Raw genomic sequence first — 23,254 nt, 5'->3', positions numbered from 1 at the left:
TAGAGCGACTGTTCCCACACTGCCTAAAGAGCCAGTGGAGGTGTCACTTCCTCATCCCCCCTCGTTTCTGTCATTCTATCATCGCACATTCCACACGGCTAGATCAAAGTTAATCAGAAGGCGGATTATATATAGAGACAACTGTAAAGATTGTCAGGAAGATCAGCAGCCTCCTCAATAATACTTTGTTTCTTTGTTGAATATACAGCTCCACACAGAAACTATTTCAGTTTTTTAATTGCTTTTTGATGCTTTTTTCCCCCTGCTTTCTCCACCCTTGAAACAAAACTTTATGGCATGCTGAGAGGGAGAGTGGGACAAGTTTAATTGTCTTTGTAGCAGGGAATGTGGTTTAAAATGCTGCATATAGGGCCATAAATTTGTTTTCAATTTTACCGGAGCTAAGTGACGTGCTGATCCTCCCGCGGGCTCACGCTTGCAAAAAGAGATTGCACTCACACTAACCTGGACAAATTAATGCTTAAGAAATTATTAAATTCTCCTGCAAATTGAATGGCCAATTCCCCTTGCCTCCAGCTCTTGCTAACACAGCGCTCGTGTGCATTGCTAAATTAAAAATGAGGGGTGGGGTATAAAAAAAAAAAAAGACTGTTTGGTGCATTTTAGCATTAACTGATATAGTTGGAAACATTGAATCAGCTGGAAAATATGAGGTAGAAATAAGCACCGAGTCAGGCCAGAGGGCAAAATAAACGAATAACATTACTGAAGTAAATGGAAAAAAATGGCTTTATGATGATTAAAAATTCATTTTTTTAAAATAACGTGCTCTGCTATTGGTGCATCTTCCACCCACTGATTGTTATTTTTTAAACATATATCTAACCTGAGGTCTCTTACTGGGCTGGAACCAGCCAAAGCTGTGATTGGCCCCATAAAACACTGAGGCGACAGTGTTTTTGTTCTTAGCGTCTGCGCTTTTCCTCTGCAGCCCGACTCTGACGATGACCCACAGGAACCTGACGGGCAGCTGCAACGTGAACTGCGGCTGCAGGATCCACGAGTACGCTCCAGTCTGCGGCTCTGATGGCATCACCTACTTCAACCCCTGTCTGGCTGGATGCAGCACCGTCGGCAACGACAGCACTGGGGTGAGCGCGCAATAGAGGGGGCGATTGCATACTTGCTGCACTCATAGTTCCTTTTGTGTTTGCGTCACATAATTGCACAAGCGTCAAATAAATCGGAGAATTATGAGTGGAAAAAGAAATCCGAGGAGTTTGCCAGAGGATACACAAATCATAATGGATACACAAAGACCTGTTCTCTGTGCATTCTCTTCTTGTAGCCCTGCAAATAGAGGAAGTTAGCGTACAACAATGTGCCAGAGGAAGTTATAACAACACAAGGAAAGAAAATGTTTGGATTCTTTGCCTAGATCACTGATTGCACCGTGTTGGTGGTGCCATCCAGTCTGTGTGTGAATCTAAACGTCTGTTTTTAGGGGGCTTTGTTCTGATTTAACTCAGTTTAATTGCAATTTCTCATTGTTGTTTTCTCCCACAGATCAGGAACTACACCGACTGTGGCTGCGTGCAGAGCAGGCAGGTCATCACCCCGTCCTCCGGCAGCCAGGTCAACCAGCTCCAGCTCGTCATTGTTAAAACGTACTTGAACGAGAACGGCTACGCAATGTCGGGGAAGTGTGATCGCACCTGCAACACACTCATCCCTTTCCTGATCTTCCTCTTCATTGTCACCCTCATCACTGCCTGTGCCCAGCCCTCGGCTATCATCGTCACACTCAGGTAAGGGAGGCTATCCTGCCAGGTTTTGCCAGAGAACATCTAACACCCTTTGTTGAAGGGTTCTCAGTTTTTCATTCTAATGTGGTTTCCCTTTACCCAGGTCCGTCGATGAACAAGAGAGGCCTTTTGCTCTTGGGATGCAGTTTGTCTTACTCCGAACTCTTGGTATGTTGCTCATTATTTACACCACATAGAAAAACTGTCCTCGGCATGCTTTGCCATCTTGTTAGTTTGGATGAATCTCTTATCATTGCTGCCCTTTGAATCTGCTTTGCCCATAAAGGAAGTGCAAACGCTTTAATTTAGTGAAAAGTGAGTATTTGTTATTATTTTGTTCACTAAGACATTAAACAGCTTTCTGAGCAGCTGAAGATGTGTCATAAAGCATGTAGCCAAGCAAATCTGTCATCTGATGTTTTCACAGCTTCTCTATAGTCCACTTTTCTCCAGCTTTTATTGTCTTATTCGTCCTCATTAACACCACAGAGAGCAGGGATATGCCAGCTTGTAGCACACCTCTGTGAACTTTTGAGCAGACAGGTGTAGAAAAGTGCTCGGGCTGAGTAAACGCTGCCCTTGCGTGGAATCCAATCTTACTGTGTGAACATAAAGTTGTCACATCACTTTTCATTAATGCAAAATGTGTGCAAGGATGCACGGTGGAGCCCTGTGTGTGTATGGTTATAGAGTTAACACAATCTAATAATGTGAACTATGAGTTTCATTATATACACCTATACAATGTTACTGTAGTTATCAGTTAACGGCGCTTCTGATCGGCATAAAGACAAACATTGCCACCAAGTGGTAGAGAAATGGTACTGCAGTGCAGTTACTGTTACTACTGTGCTGTATGTATTAGGATGTATTTGAATTCTGTGAAATTAAGTTTGTTAGCAAGGAAGTTTAATTTGAATTAAATTAATTAATTCAGTTCAATTAAATATTGTTATGTCAGCCTCAACCCACTGTATAGTTTATATTCAGTTGGCTGAAATTAAAGTAATTAACTACAGCTTCTCTCTCCCTCCAGCCTACATACCGACGCCCATTTACTTCGGTGCTGTGATCGACACCACCTGCATGCTGTGGCAGCAGGACTGCGGCGTGCACGGCTCCTGCTGGGAGTACGATGTGACCTCGTTCCGCTTTGTCTACTTCGGCCTGGCTGCCAGCCTGAAGTTCGTCGGCTTCGTCTTCATCTTCCTCACCTGGTACTCAATCAAGCACAAGGAGGCGCGAGCTGAGCGCTGGCGTCAGCACCTGCCTCCACTGGGCACCGTCAGTGAGCTCGTATGCCACGCCGGAGGCCAGAAGAGCCACGCGCGCACCCGTTCCTGCCCCGTGTTCATCCCGCCTCGGCCCGAGCCACCAGCCGCCCTCCTGCTTAACCGCGGCCACAGCAGCCTCAGCTGCCCGGGCAACGCCCTCAAAGCAATAACTCCCCCCATCTTGTTGCCACATCACCACCGAGGCTCTGCCCACGTCTGAGAGCGCGCCGGTTTCATAGTGACACGTGCCTTCCTGGCGTCTGCTCACGACACCAATCGGACGCCAAGCGGGGGCTCCCCTGCTGCTGTAGGACAGACAGGCAGAGACACAAGTGCGCCCACCACACCTAAAGGGCTGCTCATCCTTTACGATGACAGGAGAGCGAAAGATGTTCTTTCACTCAAGAGCATATCATCAGCTGCAGCCACACGGCATCCACACAGAAGGTCAGACCTCCAGGTTTGGACGCTATAAAGACATCTCATGGTGCTACTGTTAAAGGGCAGGGCATTATAATTATGTACAGTCAGATGAATCATCATCAACACAGCGTCTAAAGCACAACCTGTACTATGCAAGCTCCTGTGTACAGCTCCTCCCTTCTCAGTACTGTACAGCTCCCTCTGTATTCCACATCTGTACCTCCTCTGCTCCACTCATCCACACATACCACCACGCTGTTGTCCATTCTTTGATAATCCCATTTTCACTTGCAGGTTAAGCATACTCTTGTGCATTTGAACCTTTTGCACCTGTTCTCTCGTCTGGTGTTGTCCACATCTTCAGTGGGACTGGTTTCTAATCCTTTCACCTCCTTTACCTTCATTTTTTTTTCTTAACAGTGCCTCTCAGGCTGCCTCGGCCAGTCCAGTATAAAAGGCTAGCTACCAGGGTAAACGCTAGCTACTAAAAAGCCAGTCATTTCTTCTTCAGCTGGGCGACAGCACTTTGCTATTGGTTGTCACAGATGATCGTCTGCAAGTTAACCATGTAGCTCAAAGCAGGCAAAGACCAGTTGGTACAGTGTAGAATGACTATGGGCAAGAAAACGATATTTCATAGCAAGTGGTGTTATTAAAATGTTATTTGTCAGAAGCGAAAAGAAGAAAGGAAATAAGAACGGTACATTATCTCTTACCATGTGCTGAAGTTACTGAATGTCCCAAAGATGTGACAGTAGGATTTCTTTTTAAAGTGGCAAAACTCCCGTTTACTTTAACCCCTTTTTAAAAGCGTCGTCTTCAGAGTAAAATGATTTGTATGGAATGAACCTGCAGATGAACACATGCGTAATTTTGGCTTTGTATTGTAAAGGCGTCTCCATACTACTGATCATCAGATGTACATAGTAGTATTTTAGAATATAAAAGTAGCAGTGCAGCAAGCTTGACCCCTTATGTCAGTTATTGGGCGTTTGGGGCCATCTAGTGGACACAGAATGATTGCGTGTGAAGGCCAGTGAATGTTGCTGTTTGTCAGACCTACTGTACTATGAAATTATGAAATTATCGGTTTCTAAGTTAATCACTGCTCTGGATTAATTGCTTCAGACCCCCAAAGGTTATAATCGAGAGAACAGATGATCTGCTGTCTTGGATATTTATTTATTTAAGTCAGATGTTTAAATTTTTTCTGGCAAAGTCTGCTGTGTTTCCCGTAACACTGGGCTTGTGTTGTTTAAGTAAATTATGACTTAACTTCCTCTAATCAGGAGGCGGGGGGCATTGAAGCCTTGTTGTGTTCTGATGTTAGAAATATATAAAAGTGCATTGAAAAACTCAAAATGTGAGACTTTTTTTTTTTTAAACCACATTTTTAGAAGTATTTTTTCTCCACGTGCGAGGGGATACATAAGTCTAATAAAAGTAACAGTATTTTATATTCTGATTGGTATGAGTTAACAGCCCTGCCACTTAAAGATTATCATAGGTAGATCAAAGATGAATTTTTAGTGTTACCGTGACTTCAAATGAAATATTCATAAGTCATCATTGTGTAAATATTAAAGCAAATGAATCATATTATAGAGCTCACGTGTAGTTAGAAGCATATTTATAAACTAATCCATGATGTTGTAGTTAAAAAGGTAAAAAAAATTCTTAAAGCTAGAAAAAGAAAAAAAAGTGGTTGAACAGTATTATTCACACGGGAAGGTTCATTTTACATCACAAAGGGGAAAGGTTGGGATTATTGAACTGTTATCCGTCAGCTGAACATAATAAATTTAAATGTTTAAACTATGCTTCCCAGAATGTCCTCCTATATTATGATTCTCTGCTCTTCCTCCCCTGGGTCGTATTCATCACGCACTCTAAAGAGGACTAGCAACGTAGGATTACAAATCATCTACTCACTTACTGTGATTGCTGCTCATGAAACTCTGTTCTGATTCTTAAAACCTGTGCAAAAATACCTTAGGAATATGTTCACTGCAAGGCAGAACAGTAACATTTCCAAAATATTACTTAGCCCAAGGCCTTCTGTGTTCTTAAAATTCGATTTTTATTTTTTATTAAAGCATGAAACCATCTCTTTGAGGTGAAGCAAACTGCTCTCCTTGCAGGGAAGGCTAGAGAATCATCCGGCAATGCTGCACCAAGGCGGCAATGTCTGACTTTGCTGTACTGTACACATACTTGGATTTCAGTGTCCTGCTGTTCAAATGTCTGGATTGCTACTGGCACAGATGACTTTGTGTTGACTGCAAGATTTGCTTTCTTTCTTTTTTCTTTTCTTCAGTATTTACACTGAAAGTGAGTTTCCTGTACTCTCCAAGTTGAGCTTTTACTGCTTTGTGTTCCTCAGGAGCAAAAGTCTATTTACTGTTTGTGAACACTTGGTTTACAAATGCCTTGAATACTTGATATTTGTCATTCAAATAAAAATTTAAAAAAATCAATAAATAAAGAAAAGAAAATGAACTTGCTTGAATCATTACACACGGAGACTTGAGGGTGAAAGGTTTTATTTCTTAACAGCGTCATGGCTTTCCCGAAACCAGAGTTGTTCCATCATTTCTACACACACGGCTAGTGCTGCAAAGAAAAAAGGGGCTTCGTGAAACCAGTTTCCAAGATAGGAGATGTGAAACATTGCCCTTGGAGAACCTTTTAGGCTTTTACTGACATGGACAAACCTGTAACAGTGTGTCATAATGTAACCACCTTGAAATGAACTGGCCATGTGCAGCACCATTCTCTGTCTTACGGTGACGTTTCTTTAACAAGTTACAGAACCACACGAGGAAGACGTTCTACCACGTGAGCGCTTTTCTTGTGATTAGTGACGAAAATCTTTATTTAAAAAAAAAAAAACACAAAACACAAACGTGAGCTGGTGTCGTGTTTCACGCAGCTCGTAGCTGACTGTTAATCTGTGCCGTGATTGTCTAAAAGCAAAATAAAGTTATGTTGATTCTGTAACCATTTAAAAATGATTTCATAAAATCTGAGTTCACAGCAGACAGGCAGTGGAGGACCAGGGTCATTATTTTTTTGGGTGGGGAGGGCTGTTTAAAAGTGCTTGTGGATTGTGATGGGAGTTTGTTGCGACTGGGCAGGTTTAGGATAAACTGATGAATGGAGCGTAACTAACTCGATGCTAATCACCCATTTAGAGATGGTTTAACCACTCACACCGTTTTTCATAAAAACATGTTAAAAACATCGATGGTGTTGCTATCCATGTGGAATTCAGCATTTTTAATTCCAACACTTAAGTTTAGCTGCATTAAGGCTTTTTTTCCATATATATATACACATATATGTGTGTATATATGTGTGTATATATATATATGTGTGTATATATATACATATATATATACATATATATATACATATATACATATACATATATACATATACATATATATATACATATATATATACATATATATGTGTATATATATATATATATATATATATATATATATATGTGTATATATATATATATATGAGGAAAAAGAAACATAACACTGTTTACTAATAATTGTAGGCAACAGTAAAAAAATAAACAATAACTTTAATACTCATTATACAACTCTGACTGACTGAGGTGGCATTATTCTTTTTGCTTCGCTCTTGGCTAGCTCTCCTTAATCACTGTGTCTTTATGGTGACCAGAAGTTTATTGGCTGGCTGGCCAGAGCGTGAGTATGCCTCAGAGGGTCTGACTGGAGGGTTGAGGCAGAGAGCCGCTGGCCTCGTAGTCCAAGGTGACGGGCAGAGCTGACTGAGGCAGCACCACCCTGACACTCTGTGTGCTAGTCTGTGTGGTGGGGGTGGTGGTGGTGGGAGGGCTCCCTGTGGTGCTAGCTTGGACCTTAGGCCTCAGAGTCTGCGAGACAAAAGGGAGAAAGCCTTGGGCGTGGAAAATATCATCCTCCTCTTCGGGGTCCAGGTTTTGACTAAGACCCTGCGGGCTGATGGTCTTTCGGTGACCGGGGCCGAGTTCTAGCTGGGCTCGCAGGCTGTTGTGAGTACGCAAGAGATCATCGTGTCGCGTTTCGAGCTCTGTCAGCCCATTCCCGCTAAACGTTTCGCCTTCAATCTCCTCAAGCAGCTGCGCCCACGTATCGCTCTGGAGGACATCCCTGCCTCTACTCAGACCTGGTGATGATATCACTGCTGATTTTGACATAACAGACGTCTCAGGTCCGCTTACAAGCCTCTCGGGAAGGTCGTTGGCAGCAGGCTCCAGTTTCTGTTCCAATGTGGGCCTGAGTGTGGGTGGTGCCAATGGTATTTTGCTGGGGATGGGGGTGGTGAGGCGAGTCTCTATGACTAAGCCCGGCCAGACGTCACTGGCAGAAGCCAGCTCTTCTCCACTGCCCACTTCAAGCCCTCCACCCCCGGCCCCGGAGCCCAGCTCTGGCAGGGTGGAGTCGTCAAGCTTATGGGTTTGGTTGTTAAAAACGTGTCGCAGTGCAAACATTTTATCTACATCCTTCTGGAAGTTGTCCCAATTCTCTGGGCTGGGGCTGTAGTCAGGCCTACATTCATACAGGCTTTCGTTTATGCTATACAAATCCTCCAGTCCCTGCCAGTTCACCTCCTCATCTGTCAAGTTGGGTAGCTTAACCTTGTCGTCCTTCCCATATTGGCTGTGTGCTGTCAAAGAAAGAGAGAGACTGTGAGGAGCACAAAAATACGGGGAGCTCTTTTCAGGTTCACTCAGTCGGCATGCAGTCACGCTCAGCTCCCAACACTCACCAAAGCAGCCAACGTATAGGAGTCTGAGGCCTCAAGCAACACACACACACACACACACACACACACACACACACACGCGCTTCAGAAGTAGCATTAGAAAAACACAGTATTCACCCTGAGCTCAAGCCATGAGTAGTGCAAACACATGCTGGCTTTTTGCTAATTCAGAATAAATAAAAAAAAGTCTGAGGAAAAACAAAAATATTCAATGATTATCCATTATAATATACTAACAAGTAATATGTAATGATATAGTTAATGAAGGGCCTGGGCTCAACTGAAATGCAAAGTCAGGCAACCTGGAATAAAAGAATGTAATGGCAGAGGAAACAAAAAGATGGTCAACAAACAAAAGATGAAACTCATGAAGCAAAGTAAGAGAAAGTGCTCGGTAATTCCCAGGAAAAATGAGAAACGAATTCAAAATGCTACGAAGAAACAAAAGTAGCAGCAAAAGCCGAAATCAAGAGTTTGGCTCAGTTTGATAAGTGCAAGAAAAGAAGCGTCACAGGCGCTTTTGGTTGACCGTCCTCGTGGAATCGCTCTGGACTATTTGCAGCTAGGAAAACGGAGATGGTCTGACATCGGGTTTTTAGGGACTCACAGGAAGGAGAGGCTTGTTCTCCTCTTTGACCATTTTCGATGCTGCTGCCGCCTGGTAAGCAGGTGCCAGAAACAGAGGTCAAAAGTGCAGAGGTCAATGCCTGGACAGAGAGGTCACGGCAACTCAAGTGTCCATTCTACTGCTAGCTAATGGCCATGAGTAGATATGAAGAGCTATTCTGAATGTCATGTTACACCGGGACAAAATGGAATGACTGTGGCTGGCATGGCATGAAATGTCGAGTGTTAAAGGAATAGTTTAAAGTTTTGGGCAGCTTTATTTTTTGCCTAAGTTAGATGAGGAGATGGATACTCCTCTCAGGTCTGTCTGTCTGTTTTTACCCTTTGCTTTTGTGAGGATTAAACAAACGAGACATATATTGAGTTGATAAGAGGAGATTCCTGGAAGTCTCTTTCTATTCTTCATGCCTGGCAGGTACGCGCCATTCATCATAGAAAGTGAAATCAATCTTCTCACAGGGCTGTATATAAGCTTATCTCCCAAAAATGTCAAACTATTCCTTTAATGTCAGGTAGTGATGCATTATGGGGATGATGCGGTTTCATGCATTGTCATTTACATGCACTTGATGCTTGGCCTCAAGTAAAGAAATATCCATTATTAGGACTTGGGATTATTCTATTTAAACAGCCATGCTACCCTATAAAAAGATACTAAAATGATCGATATTTTAACATAAGAAACTGATAGAAGTGTTTCATCTTGAGCATTGCTGTGAAAACATGTGGCAGAGAGCATCTTAGCTGCTGCAAATCGACAATACACAGCGAGTAAATATAAAGACAGACTGTGTGCGCAGGATGAAACAAACAAACAAAATATCTGTTATGCTTTGTTAGCGCGTTCCCAGCATGCAGCCACAGATGAAGCGTCGGCACTCCGTGTATGACGGATTAGTGGGAATGAGGCAGTTGGGCCCATGCAGGTGTTAAAGGGAGGAGAAAAAAAAATAAGCCACTGAAGAGAAACAAAAACTTGGAGAATACCTGTGTGGCTCAAAGCTTCCTCCATCTTTACCTCCTGATAAAAATAAAAGCAGTCGATTGTTAATGTTTTGATTCAAGGAGATGTGGGAGGGAAATAAACAGATCATTCACACTGAAGACGTCTTCATGCACCGCTCCTATATGCTATGGAGAAACGCAATCATTGGATGATTAGGAGGAGGAGGAGGAGGAATGAGGAGACAATGGAGGAAAAAGTCTGAAAGGTCTTATGACTGGGCTGGGTTTAGAGATGAGGAGATTCATCAGAGTTAAGTGGTCTGATCAGGCGCTCACTTTACAGGTTATCCCCTTCAAAAGCAAAAAGGATACAAGGTTATCCAGTCAGGTGATTGCTGAGGGTTAAGTCACACATCACAAATAGATTCTGCTGGACCCATTTCACCCCACAGTTAAAATTTTAATAATCTAATTTTCCAACTAAAACATCACTTGATTGAACCACAACAGTAATTTCATTGGTTCACAGAGCTGGCACCGTAACTGAGAAAGGGCAGCCAGTGCAAGTAAGAGATTTTCGGCTGTTTTGTGACATGTGCTGGCACGGATTTGACAAGACCAGCATGCCAGCGCTGAAACACAATCAGGTTTCTCAGAGCAGCTTTGGCCGCTCCAGTGCTCCACTCTCCAGCTGGTAATTACAGACATGAAAGTTTTATCCTCGGGACATAAACAACGCAGCCAGTTCATGCCACACACAAACGCTGTATAGCTCAGACTTTACCGGCTTAGGTCATAGTGACATTACTTATTAACCGCCTCCATCACTGGGATGTCTTCTTTTAATGATCCTTGGACCAATTGGTGGTGATAAAAATAAATAAATAAATATATTGTGGCTGCCTATAGCACCGATGCGTGACAGGCTCGAATAAAACGACAGCCTCAATTGCTGTGATGACAGAGTCCTCCAAATAATATCCCTAACACTCGGTGACTCACAAAGGGGAAGATTGGCCACGATGCACAACTGTAACCTGGCCCTATATTTTTCTTTTTTTTTCTTTTTTGATAAATTCAGAATATATTCCAGTAGAGTGGAAGATCCTGAGCTGAAAGACAAGTCACAGTGCATGTGTGGGTGTGTGGGTATGTGAGAAGAAAACACAGGAAACAAAGGGAATGCATATCTCAGTGATGATTACTTGACCTCCACCTGAAATTTGAGCAAACTGAGTGGATCATCCCCAAACACATGCACCATGCAGGTATGTACAAACACACACAAGACTGAGACTGAGACAGATTCAAACCACAGAAGACACACACTGTGGAAGACTGGAACACAAATATTATCACATCGTCCCTCAGATTGTGAGTTATATTAACGATACCATTTATTACACGCTTCATTCAGTCTGTTTCTTCTGTGTGTAGAATCTGTTTCAGTCTTTATTGGCATCACAACTACCACTAAACCCAGTTCTTCACTCAAAGGGGGAACAAACAGACTGAAATAGGATTCTTTTATTTTAATTACTTTTTTTTTTTACCTGTATCCAAGCCTTTAGGGCGAGGGTTACACTGCTTGTATCCTTGACAACTCCTCATCTCCATGAGCTGGGCATGGAGTGTGTTCAGCACCTCTCGATCCACTGCATATACTGCGTTGGTAAGCTGCCAACACAACACACGCACACAGACACAAGACTTGTTTTATTGTCATGATGTTATATCTTCTTGTTATATTCCCATGTAAATACCTGCAAAATTACTAACAGCACCTGCTCTTTAATAGATGAGTTTTATAACGCAGGAGCCAATGAAAATGGTTTAAGAGTGACAAAGCAGACAAATGCAGTGAGAGAAAGCGAGAGCACAGCTGACTGATTGTAGACAGATGTTCACCCACCTGGTAGGGGTCACTGTTGAGGTCAAAGTACTCCAGGAAGCCGGTGGAGAATTCGCAGAAGAGCGTGTTGTGGGTCTCGTTGATTGTTCGCAGGCACCAGTACGTGTTGTTGTTGGAGCTGGTGCACGCACAGAATGCCCCCACTACGAAATAAATGACACAGTTGCTGCCGTCAGTCCTAATCCTGACCATTATTTCAGGCGAAAACGTGAAACTCATTAAATGAATGGAAATTTTACAAATGTTTGACAACCAGATCTACATCATGTTAAACACTGATCAAACAAACAATCATTATTTCGCTGATGTTTGGAGACTGAAGCTAATAAACGCACGTGTCCAGAAGGGAGCCGTCTGCCAGTGGTCATTGTTATGCGTGAAGCAAGTGAGGCCTGGCAGGCTGCAGTCGTCGCCATTCCTCTGGCGCTTCTTCTCCTTCCTTTCCTTCTTTCTCCTGCGGATCTCGTTGTACAACTGGGCCTTCCCGTCTATGTCCCGCGCAGCCTCTCTGTCAGACAGAAACGTGAGAGAGGATTACAAAGGCGTGACGCAAACATGACATCAGCCCCTACCCTCCCTGGTGCCAGTAACCGCAGTAATTGGGGGGATACAAAGGGGACTTCCAGAAGGCCTCACTGATGCCAGGCTATGACAGCCTGTTTACTTTCATGTTTGAGGCCTTACTACAGTATTTCCAATTTTCTCTGGAATGACATTCTAGCCACTGTCCCCTCTTCCTCCAGCCCGAACACACGGCAGGCACTGCGAGAAACAGCTGCTTTACATTGGCATAATCGGTTCCCAGTGTTTCCTGGTGCAAGCCGATCACTGTTTGAGGGACTGACTGATTTCCCTCTCTGCTGGATCATTCTGTCTTTCCATGCAACTCAATCACTTCCAGACACACAATGACAACATCTGCTTTGTCATTTAAAGTCTATTGAGGGACCATTTATAGATGGCATGCCTTATTTAGAAACCTGTGTGTATTTTAGGATCGCATACATCATTAACACACCAAAGTAAACGTACATGATGGAGTGTTCAACTGTGAGCTACAAAGCAACCGAAAATGAAGATGAGCTTTAGTGATGGATTCGTGTTACACCCGCCATGCAGGGACCACCATGCAGATGTACGGTTAAAGAGCATCGCAGCACACACCATTTGCACATTTTCAATCAGTTGCAGATTTCATGGTCAGTGTTAACTGATAGATAAAATACTGAAACTAAATAGGGCAAACTCAGAATTAAAAGGGGAAGAGAAACTCACTTAAACGGATGGAGTTGATCATTCCTGCTCTTCAATCTCTCTGCCTTGTTTCTGTGTCCTTTGCTATAATAGCTGTTTTTTATGAACAGAAAAAGGACCGTGGAAGAAAAGTTGTTTTTTTGTGTTTTTGTTGTTGTTGTTTTTAATCCATGCAATCCAGCAGGGTTTGGAATAAGGCCTAAAACAAGCTTTAAAATCAACTTTTCCAACAATACTAGAGAGATAAATGTATTTTTTAAGGTGAAATTATAAGTGACTGACCTCTTCTTTCCACAGTCACAATCATCTGGCCGTGTCCTCTTCAGATGACCTCTTACTTCTCGCAGTTTTTTCATTTTTTCTTGAAGTGCTTCAATCTAGAAATACATAAGAAATACAAGCAACGACCTTTGATAAAAAAAATATCCAGAAAACTGTCCAAGAGCCTCATATTGAACCTCATACACTCACCTCCTGGTCCACATAGCTCTTATGATCCTTCCATGCTCTGGGGGACTGGTAGATTTCTCTCTCGCAGTGGACGCTGTCATTCACGAGGATGTAACACCTACAAAAGACACAAAACACCCCCTGCTATACACTACTTTATTGACGCAGAGAAATGTAAGTGAGAGGGGAAATTTGATTGCTTACTTGTGGGTAACTTTCACAGAGTTTGGGTATCCGACTGCATTTGTATCATCTGCCAGCATTTCCTCTGAACCGTCGTCAGACCCCAGCTCATATTCTGGTTCCTCTGGGTTGTAGTGACGCTTGGAGATGACACGAGGACGGACAGCTGACTGATCATCTGCCTGAAGGTCAATATCATATATTTGACCTTCAAACTCCACAGACAGAGACCTGGCAGGTCGAGTGTGGACGAAACGTGGGCGATAACCTATTAAAAGGAAAAAAGGATGCTATGTATTTCTTTTTAGTCTCATTTCCACTTTATTTCAACATCACAATGAAGTAAAAGTCAGCGTCCTAATACACCAACTGATTTTTGGTAGGATATCCTATCTGGATTTTTAAGGCTTATTACATCTTCATACTTCAGTTGTACTGTTTCCAAGACACATCAGAGGGCATCAGACCATTTGATAACAAAGTCCCAACAGCCCACGCATGCACAAAGGCACGTCCAGAGCATAAATTCCAGGACCTGATGCAGAGTGTTTGCTTTTTCCATGCATGCGTCTCGCTAGAGCATAAAAAATCCATTGCCGGGAATAAAAACTTGAGGCTTTTAAGATTTCTCTTTCTAGTACTGAGAGACAGACATTAATGGGACTGTTTAAGAAAACAAACCTCTTCTTTTTGAAGTGAAATAATCTTACACACATGTATATGCATTTTGCCATGGTTTCAATTAAATCACTGTCCCTCTATATTACAAGAAGAAAGAGCAGGTTTGGGTATACTCACGGCGGCTTGTTGAGGAAGGAAACTGTCGGTGGGAGCGGCGTTCGGTCTTGGATCGTTTGTACTGTGCGTCTCCACAGTCGCAGGCCCTCTCCCTGTTGTCGTAACTGTTACGGGGCTTCAGGCTGCGGGCTCTCTTCCTGGAGCCTTCTTTGGAACCACCTTTACACTTCTGTATCCTCCACTTCCCTGTGATCTCCTCAACGCAGTGCCATTTCTGCAGAAAGAATTACTTTTGGTAGCACGACAGGCTTGCAAAAAAAAATAAATAAACCAAAGTTTCCTTGCAACAGCAATGAACACATTTTATTTTATTTTTTTTGGTATGGCTAATTAGTGCCATAGATGTTAATGATATGACAGCACAATTTGAGATTTCACAACTAAACCTTTAGGAAAATGAGCACATGCTTCTAACAGACATATCAGATCAGATCAGAGCCTGTGGGAAAGAACAGCATCCAAAAGCAGCGAGAAAGATCAACCAAAACTAAAGCATGAGATGAATTGGGTCTGTCTGGTTTCCAGAAAACAAAGTGGAGACCCATATCATTTTCACATTGGGTATGTCCATACTATGTGCTTCACTAGTGTAATTGTGTAAATACATGTCCATACACTCGCAGACATCCCCCGCGCCATTTCCCAACATGAATTCACGCCGGGAAAAGAAAGTTTTGAAGCTAATTGCTGTGAGTAGTGCCGCTGGTTGGGTCTCGAGTAAACGAAAGAGACACATCTGTAAAGTTTGGTATAGATGATGAGGGCTGAGTGTGGGAACGAGGGTCCAAACAAAGGGCTGTAAGGCAGATCGGGTTTCTTTTGGAAGAGCTTACAGACCAAACAAGGCTGTTATATCAGCATCAGACAAGATGTGAGAGCGAGCGAGAGATGTACTGTCACTGGAGGAGGAGAACAATCTCCGTCTCTCCTTCTCCCTCGCCCTCCTGCGAGTGCTTTAAACGTATAAGAGTATCACTGCTGCAGCAAAAAAGCAGAATAATATATTATAGAATTTCAGGATATCATCCTGAGACCGATCCATGTTGAGATTTTCCACTGTGCATATTAAGAAAATAAGATAACTGTAATCAAATTTGTTAGCATGGATGAAAAGGAGAGATAAAGCACTTGTTCGCTTTGAGCAAGAAACATTTCACTGGCCTCCAGGTTGCTTATATGAAGGTATAGTTAAACCATTAATAAGAAGCTACTTGCAATCACTTCAACACACTAGATGTACTTATGAGCACACATGATGAGCCCACACTTTCACTTGCATTATATGATGCAGTATACACCTCTGATGTCTATTGCTCCTCATTGTTATACACACAGTGAGGTGTTCGTTATGATGGATCTGGACTGCATTAGTCAAACCCGTAGAAATCTCTGTAATTGAGTACTACAGGACATTTGTAATAATTTGCCTTATTCTGGCCTGTCTGTTCCGGGGCCACAACCTCTACTATTTGGCTGTTGGTCTGCCAGAAAATTCATGGGCATAGATCAAAGGGATGTACCAATTAGCGCACCACAAAACGGTGTAAAGCGGTCCAATTATAAACCAGTTGTGGCTTTGTAGAACAGTTCAAAAGGCAGCTAAGAGGTCACTTCTAAATAATTGCATTGGCTTTCTTTAGTGGATATATCAGGGCACTCATGTGGTCAAAGAGTTGCAGAAAGAAGAAATGCGCTTGTGTGTAAATGGGTGTTTCTCCTTTACCTGTCCGGGCTGTTCACACGGTGTCTGGAATTCAGCCTGCTGGCAAGTCTCTCTGACCTTCTTGTACTTGGGGAGACTGTTGCTGTGTTGAGTACTCACTGAGTCATCCTTTTTTCTCAGGATCTTCCTACACGACAAAACAAGAAAAGCAAAACCATATCAAGTGGTGAGTGACTTTTCCAGGGAGTCGGTTTGCTACACAAGGTGAATGAAACTTTCCTGTTTTTACATTCTGTCATAGCCAGTCTTGTGCGTTTTCATGGCCAGCGAATGAATAACTTATGTAGTGTGTGTACATGCCAGAGGGTCTGGGTATGGAGTTCAGCTTAGCCTCACACCGCTGCTCGGGTCCACGCCAAGCTGTTTGACCTCAGCTTGGCGTCAAATTCAACTGCCCTGTCCCCTTTTCCTTTACAACCACCACCACAAACACCGGCTAAGTCTCTGCTACAGCCATGCCAACACCACTGTCCTTCCTCTTCCATTATACCTCGACTAGTCACAGCAGTCACAGACAGAATGAAGATGCCAGTGAGGCACAGAACAACCTGTCCCCTTACACAGGAGGGCCACTGCAGTGTTTCATTTTTTGTTGCCCTCTTCTTTGGCGGGAACCAGCCAATGTTCACACGCTAGCTTGGCTGACTAATCTTGCCTTCAGCCAAGAGTGATTAAAGAGCAAACAGTTGTTAAAGACCCTCCCTGATTGCTGCATTACGTAGATGGAGTTTTAAACAACACAGTCAGTCCCAGCTGTCATTCAGCATTTCACAGGCTCAGACGTAGTACTGTAAGGTCATGTGAGGTTATTAAATCAGACAACATATCACATGACTGGTGCAGGAATTGCAGATAAAACTTCAACTACTGTATTTGTGTCAATAGAGTCAAGTTAATGGAGGCTTATCTTATCACTTAAAGAAAAGTGGACCTGTGGACGTCATTTAAAAAAAGTTTAGAGTTTAACTGAGAAACAGATTTAAAAGTCAGCAGGCTGCTGGCCGACATGAGCAGCAGCAAAGCTGACTACAGCTTCTTTTATTCTCTTGAATACGTGTGAGAAATGATAGCGGTGATGTAGCAGTAACAGCAGCTGTAAAGAAGAATGTGACACTGTAATATATAGCATTTTTCATTTTCATTTTTCTTCTTTTACACAGCTACACAGACTGTGCTGCCAGCACAATCTGCCTTCAGCCAGCGATTGTTCTCTTGCCTTTCGTTTTCATACGAGTGCCCTCATGGCTTTCTTTTCTTGTTTCTTCAACCTATTTTTTTGTTTTAACCCTCGGGCAACTGTATATCATAAAGTCGAGCTTGACGGGATTATTTCTCTCCTCGGTTGTCATGTTTCTGTCAGTGTACCCCTGGCGTTAGCACAGCTAAGCATGTTCATTAAACAAAAGGGGACTGACAGCTTGGAGGTATCATTTTCTGCAACATATATCTTGTGGCAGAGGAGGTTAAATAAAGAACTGACAGGGTTTGTGAAAGGACACACACTGGATGGAATCAGAAAACAGCTTTGGGGAAATAGTCAAGTGTTTTATGCAGTGTGGCTCCTGCATTCCACACCGGGAAAGCTGGTGACATGTCCTGTGAGTGGATTGAGTGTGAGGCTTCCAGCTATTCCTCAGGTAACATCATCCTGAGCCTGGCTAGCCTTTGTTTATTTTGTGTATGTCTAGTCCTCCCATGTTACTGAAATGTATCTTCCTCCTGTCTCCATCAATGCAAGCTAAGTCAAGTTTAGGGCTATGATCTAGGATTGTGTACTTAACATATGCAAGCCCCAAGCCGCCCCCCCCCAGGAGACAAAGACTCGATAGCTTCTTTTCTTTTCTTTTTTTCCCCCTAAATGACCTGGTTACATGTGTCAGCGCCCCTTGCGTGAACTGTCATAATTTTCCAGGCATTTTAGCTTCGCCAAACAACTTAGAACACTTTCAATTTGTTACACCATCACTGCCGTCCAAGCCGACTGTGGTCAGGAAATGTCTGTCAGATAACAAATAACCGGGAAAAGCAGATGTGTTGCTCGAAAAGGGAACACGCACCGAGCCCTGCACATTTCGGGTTCATTTAAATGTTTTCATCAGGTTTATGTGACACACAGGGTTCTGCAGTGACACGGATGTGTTTGTGGTGTGGAAAGGGAATAAAGAAAGCCGGTTTACCCTCGCTCCACAAGGAATGTGTCTCTCCAGACTTTGGGTTTCCGGTTTGGTTTGAATCTGGGAAAACAAAACGTACAAAGTTTATAAGCTTCATATGGCCTATGCACTCACTATCAGCTACAGCATGGTGGGAACAAAGCTAGTGAAAATTATGGAAGTTGATCACAGCAAGCTCAGGACCTTGCGAGTGTAATGCTCTTTTAGTATTAAAGGGATTGTGCTAAGTTTTTCTGTAGAAACATTTTCGTGCAGATTTATTATAAATAGTGCAAGGCACAATAATCTTGCATTCCTTTTATACACGGTTAGTACAGTGGGTTTGCTGGAGACAAAAAACGATTCAGTTTGCAAACAAATTCTACAGGAAACCTCATAAAGAAGAAACTCAGTGTTTCCCAGCCAAAGTCCCACAGCCAAGGAAAATCTGCCAAATTGCCCCAAACCCACTCTGCCCAGCTGGAGCAAAAGCCATCATTTTGGCTATGGAAATTTGCATTTGCTCAATAGAAGTCAATAGACAGAGTTGTTGCACATATGCACGCTGTGGAATTACATGTACATAGTATCCATTACAGCATGGTATAATGGATCCACACAAACCTGTTGCCAGTCCGTTCCTGTTCCAGCAATTTAAGGATGGGCTTTCCATCCATGTCTGGAGGGATCTCCAGTCCAGCAATGTGAAGAAATGTAGGAGCCAGGTCAATGTTTAGCACCAGATGAGGGTTTCTGGAACAGTACAAGCGTGAAAGACTTTAGGTTTTAAGTGATAAAACTGATGGATTGAAATATCAGAAGTTTACTCAAAGAAGACAACAGGAGTGCAGTAAAGACTTACTGAAAGTTTTTATAGTGACAGAAAAATTTGCGTAGTTACTTACACTGCCCCGGGCTCCACATTCGGTCCTCTCATGAAAAATGGTACACGGATATCAAAATCATAAGGCATTGACTTGCCCTTGACCAACCCAAACTGACCAATGTGGTATCCATGGTCTGCTGTATAAATGATGTAAGTGTTGTCCAGTTCGCCAGTTTCCTCCAACATCTCATAAATCTGTGTGAAAAAAAAGCATCAGTAAAATGATCCATGGTAGATTACACAATTATTTACAGTAACTACATATCCATTAATAATTACTCATACCTTCTGCACTGAATCATCCACAGACATAAGCGTCTGTAGCCTTTTCCGATGCAGGAAGTTGGTGAACTCCATGTGGATCGGTTTCATGGGGCCCGTGTACTGCATGATCCAATGTTTGTCCATATTCGGGGCATAGTTGTAGCTCGGGGTGCTGAAAGGGCAAAAGGAAAGAAGAAAGGAGATGAGTATGTTAAAAAAAAAATGCTTTATTTGGGTTTGATAGCTCAAACATTTTTATTGTGTTGCCGATTAACTCACGTAGAAGTACGAAAAACATTTTGGACGTGTCCACATGCGACTTATCAGAGCAACTAACAGCCAAGGGGAAAACATTTAACATGCCAAAAACACCTGTCTGCTACTTTTCACAAACCTCTGCTCAGCAGCAGGTGCCACAGTTGTCCACTGTGCTTGACAAGCATCAATAGCCGCTCAGTTTGCTGGGAGAAAATGTCTTAATACTTTGCACCCAGCACCTTGACTGTTTTTCCACACCTCTCTCAAACCAGATCTCTCCTCCTCACACAGACACAAGTCTCCTCGCTTCACTACACTCCTGGCAAAGACAAGTCATTTGAGGGTTGGCACATGCTTAAGAAAATAATAGGCCCAAAAGTCGGGTTTGCAACAACTTCTGGTCTAAAAAAGCAAAGAAGTCATGCTCATTTGAAATTGGGGAATCACAAGATTGGACAAAGGCAAGACAGAGAGAGAAGTGCTTGCGTTTGTCAAGTTTGTGTTCAGCTGAAGAAAAGTGTTCCCCTGCTTGCAGTAAAGGCAAGCGGAACATCTGATGTTGTGCAAATCTTCTGCAGTTGAAAGCAAAATAGCACACAAATTATATAAACTAAGTATATATAATGTACGTAGAAACCCACAGAATCTCAGTAGCAGTGAAGTTGTGTCCCTTCAGCTTTAAGTAATCCACTTAATAAATGAACAGCTTCTACCCCTGAATAAGCAGCCCAAGCCTCAAAATTTGTGTACTTAATGAAGACTTGCTTTGGGAGCTACTTTGCCCTCAGTGACTGAGCTGCCTTCTGTCCTCGTCTCCTCAGGCCTGCTTTGTGAGAAGGGTGAACTCTTCACCCACTTAGCAGGCGGTCTAATAAGACCCACAAAGGGACCTGTCTCTGGGCAATGGGCCACCAAGGTATGGGGGCGCTGAGCACCAGGGAACCAGGAATGTAGATGTCAGTGGAAAGACGCCAGTCCGTAGCAGAGGTCACACCTGCATACTGTTGCATATAGTGTAGGTCTACCTTATTGTCTACATTATCCTCGGCTTACAGGAGCACTCCATGCACCCTAAAATGCCTCCTAACCTTAAAAAAACACACAAAAGACACAGCACGCTTGAAGATGAGAGAGTTTCCATAAAGCAAGTTGTTAATCTATGGCCAGAATAGCATCTATCACTCCCTGCTAGGGAAAGACATGCCATTGACAAACCGCACCAAATCTACGGTGTTTAAAATAGGTCGGGAACATAGTTCGCATCTGAGCGAGAGTAAAAGCACCTGAGGAATGTTAATGACATTAACATCAAACCATCCCCAGCTATTGGTGCTGTCAAAAGCACAGACGCTTGTTTTGATTTATGAAGCGGCTCCTCCTTAACTGCCACGCGGTCTCTTTCCATCTCTGTGCATAACACACTAGCTGTAGATGGCATCTACTACAAAGTCATCTTTCCATAATCCAATTTAAAATGGAACAGTGTCAAGAATATTCCCATCTATAAAAATAAATTTTTGAACATCTGAAAAAAAAAAGTGTTTCCATAGCTGTTATGAAAGTTTATAGTAAAACAAACACCCACCCATGCCAACCACCTGGGCTCTCCATAGTAATCTCACCACTTAATCTACACAAACACACACACAATAACTGGGGCAACCCCTTTAGTCACTCGTGGGCCCCAGCTCCACCCCCTTCACCCGGAGACTCAAGCTAAAAATAAATTAATAATGTCACAAAGGGTGTTCCAGAGCGCACAATGCATTCCTCTGGTCCTAGGAGCTCCAGGGCGAAACTGCTGATTGATATGGACGGGGTCAGGAAGTCCTTTGCGAATTGCACAGGCGGGGAGGAAGGGGTAAGCAGAGCGAGCTGGAAAGAGAGAAGGAGATGACACTGGGAAACAAGGGGGGAGAGGTAAACAGAGTGACAGAAACAGAGATATACAGATAGAGAGACAGAGGGGTAGTATAAATAGATGAGAATGTTAAGTGTGACAGAAAGTGAGAGGCAGGAACACTAAAACCTCTGGGAAACATAAAGAAAAGGGAGTATTGAGCCTTCAAGTCCAAATCTAATTCTCTAAAACACCATGCCTCCACACATTGAGCCGTGCAGTGAGGCAGTAGGGCTTGGGGCCAGTGAAACAACCCAAAGTACTGCAGCGCTGCCTTAACTCAATGAGAGCTGCTGGAGGCCGGTGTGGGTTTGGCATAGAGCACAGTGCTACGTTAAAAAGCCATTCCCGATCTTCCCTATGGTATGTGCCTCAGCTACTCTTGGATGATAAATCATTTTGATTTCACGCTTGCCAAGTCGTCGCCCCCAGCGGCTTCAGAGCAACCTGTCATCTCGTGGGGATTGGGGTGCATACTTACTGTAATAATGTTAGGCAAACCAAATCGCAAAAACTCAATTTGGCTGTTAATGAGACAAAGGCTGAAATCAAAATGTGGGCCCTAAATACTCATTTTTCATTCTTCTCTAAGGCTACAATTCCCGTGTCAAAACCCTGATTAGTGTATATATGTTTGAGCATGTATGATAATGTGAGCCTCAGTATTGCTTACATGTGCTGCGAAGCATTCGGGAAGAATTCGGCATACTGTGGCGCCGAGTCTTCTGGGCCGTGAGGAGCAGCGTGACTGACGACCATCATCACGGGACGGTGCGGGTACATCTTCTTGGACATGCGGAAGAAGTTAATGCTGTCGTTGGTGATTAGGTCTGTGAAATAGTCCTTTGAAAGAAGAGCAAAAATAAGGCCCGTTAAAAGGGCGAAAAGTCTAAAAGAAAAAAACCTAGAAATAAATGTGGAACTGAGGGAAAATATACACCAAAAAAAAGAAAATAAATTACACAACACATGCTTTCATAACTCATTTGCAGTCCAATCACCGTGACATGTTGCTTGCCTTCGTCTAGTCACTTTCAAATAAATTGAGAGGGGCCATTGGGGATATGAAGTGGGGCCATTGAGTACACTACAGTACCAATCTGTCGAGTCAACAGCTGGCAGCTTGCCTGTGTGTGTGTAAATGAGTGTGCGTATGTGTATACAGTATGTGGGCAGTTGCCTCATCAGTGAATCTCTGCACTATTGAATGTGACACCACTTGATGGTGAGGGGCCAGGCCCTTTTAAATAGCATGTTGTGATAAATTTGCTTTCTGCTAACTTCATTTTATTTTGCCCACTTTCTGCTACATCTCCCTGCTTCCTTCTGTCTTTTTCACACAAAGTGACAACAAAATATCTTTTAAGAAACTGAGATATTGGCTTTGGGTAATATAAATGGTAAATGGACTGGTTATTATACAGCGCTTTTCTACTCTACCTAAGCACTCAAAGCGCTTTATACAATTTGCCTCATTCACCCATTCACACCATTCATACAAGCACTTTTTCTATGCTTCTTCTATCTGACATTTATACACATTTATACTCTGATGGATGCATGGGAGAGCAACTTGAGGTTAGTATCTTGCCCAAGGATATTTGGCATACAGACTGGAGCAACCAGGGATCAAACCAGAAAATAGGCTCAAGC

The 23,254-nt window shown here is 43.0% G+C and overlaps 2 protein-coding genes across 6 annotated transcripts in view; one reads left to right on the top strand and one right to left on the bottom strand.

Annotated features, from left to right (window-relative positions):
• The window catches only part of LOC134634506 (solute carrier organic anion transporter family member 5A1), a 36,191-nt gene extending 30,276 nt beyond the window's left edge, over positions 1 to 5,915 (top strand). The window contains exons 7-10 of the mRNA XM_063483748.1: positions 953 to 1,112; positions 1,528 to 1,769; positions 1,870 to 1,934; positions 2,803 to 5,915. Coding sequence (XP_063339818.1) covers positions 953 to 1,112; positions 1,528 to 1,769; positions 1,870 to 1,934; positions 2,803 to 3,260 — 925 coding nt within the window. The 3' untranslated portion in view covers positions 3,261 to 5,915. The remainder of the gene's footprint in view (positions 1 to 952; positions 1,113 to 1,527; positions 1,770 to 1,869; positions 1,935 to 2,802) is intronic.
• A 1,083-nt stretch (positions 5,916 to 6,998) lies between these two features.
• sulf1 (sulfatase 1) overlaps positions 6,999 to 23,254 on the bottom strand; it is a 33,033-nt gene continuing 16,777 nt past the window's right edge. For 3 of the 5 annotated variants that reach the window (XM_063483970.1, XM_063483972.1, XM_063483971.1), the window contains exons 5-19: positions 22,275 to 22,444; positions 19,465 to 19,615; positions 19,199 to 19,374; positions 18,918 to 19,046; positions 18,318 to 18,374; positions 16,141 to 16,267; positions 14,418 to 14,631; positions 13,641 to 13,887; positions 13,458 to 13,554; positions 13,269 to 13,363; positions 13,008 to 13,079; positions 12,068 to 12,240; positions 11,733 to 11,875; positions 11,374 to 11,497; positions 6,999 to 8,149 (exon numbers count right to left, since the gene is read on the bottom strand). In XM_063483970.1, the coding sequence (XP_063340040.1) occupies positions 7,200 to 8,149; positions 11,374 to 11,497; positions 11,733 to 11,875; positions 12,068 to 12,240; positions 13,008 to 13,079; positions 13,269 to 13,363; positions 13,458 to 13,554; positions 13,641 to 13,887; positions 14,418 to 14,631; positions 16,141 to 16,267; positions 18,318 to 18,374; positions 18,918 to 19,046; positions 19,199 to 19,374; positions 19,465 to 19,615; positions 22,275 to 22,444 (2,925 nt within the window). In that variant the 3' untranslated portion in view covers positions 6,999 to 7,199. Of the gene's footprint in view, positions 8,150 to 9,862; positions 9,897 to 11,373; positions 11,498 to 11,732; positions 11,876 to 12,067; positions 12,241 to 13,007; positions 13,080 to 13,268; positions 13,364 to 13,457; positions 13,555 to 13,640; positions 13,888 to 14,417; positions 14,632 to 16,140; positions 16,268 to 18,317; positions 18,375 to 18,917; positions 19,047 to 19,198; positions 19,375 to 19,464; positions 19,616 to 22,274; positions 22,445 to 23,254 lie in introns of all 5 variants that reach the window. The other 2 variants (XM_063483974.1, XM_063483973.1) reach the window with 2 other exon arrangements.

Source organism: Pelmatolapia mariae, linkage group LG9, assembly GCF_036321145.2.
Source record: "Pelmatolapia mariae isolate MD_Pm_ZW linkage group LG9, Pm_UMD_F_2, whole genome shotgun sequence".
Taxonomy (NCBI): domain Eukaryota; kingdom Metazoa; phylum Chordata; class Actinopteri; order Cichliformes; family Cichlidae; genus Pelmatolapia; species Pelmatolapia mariae.
Note: the sequence above shows the minus strand (reverse complement) of the source record. Positions and strands in the feature narration are given on the sequence as shown.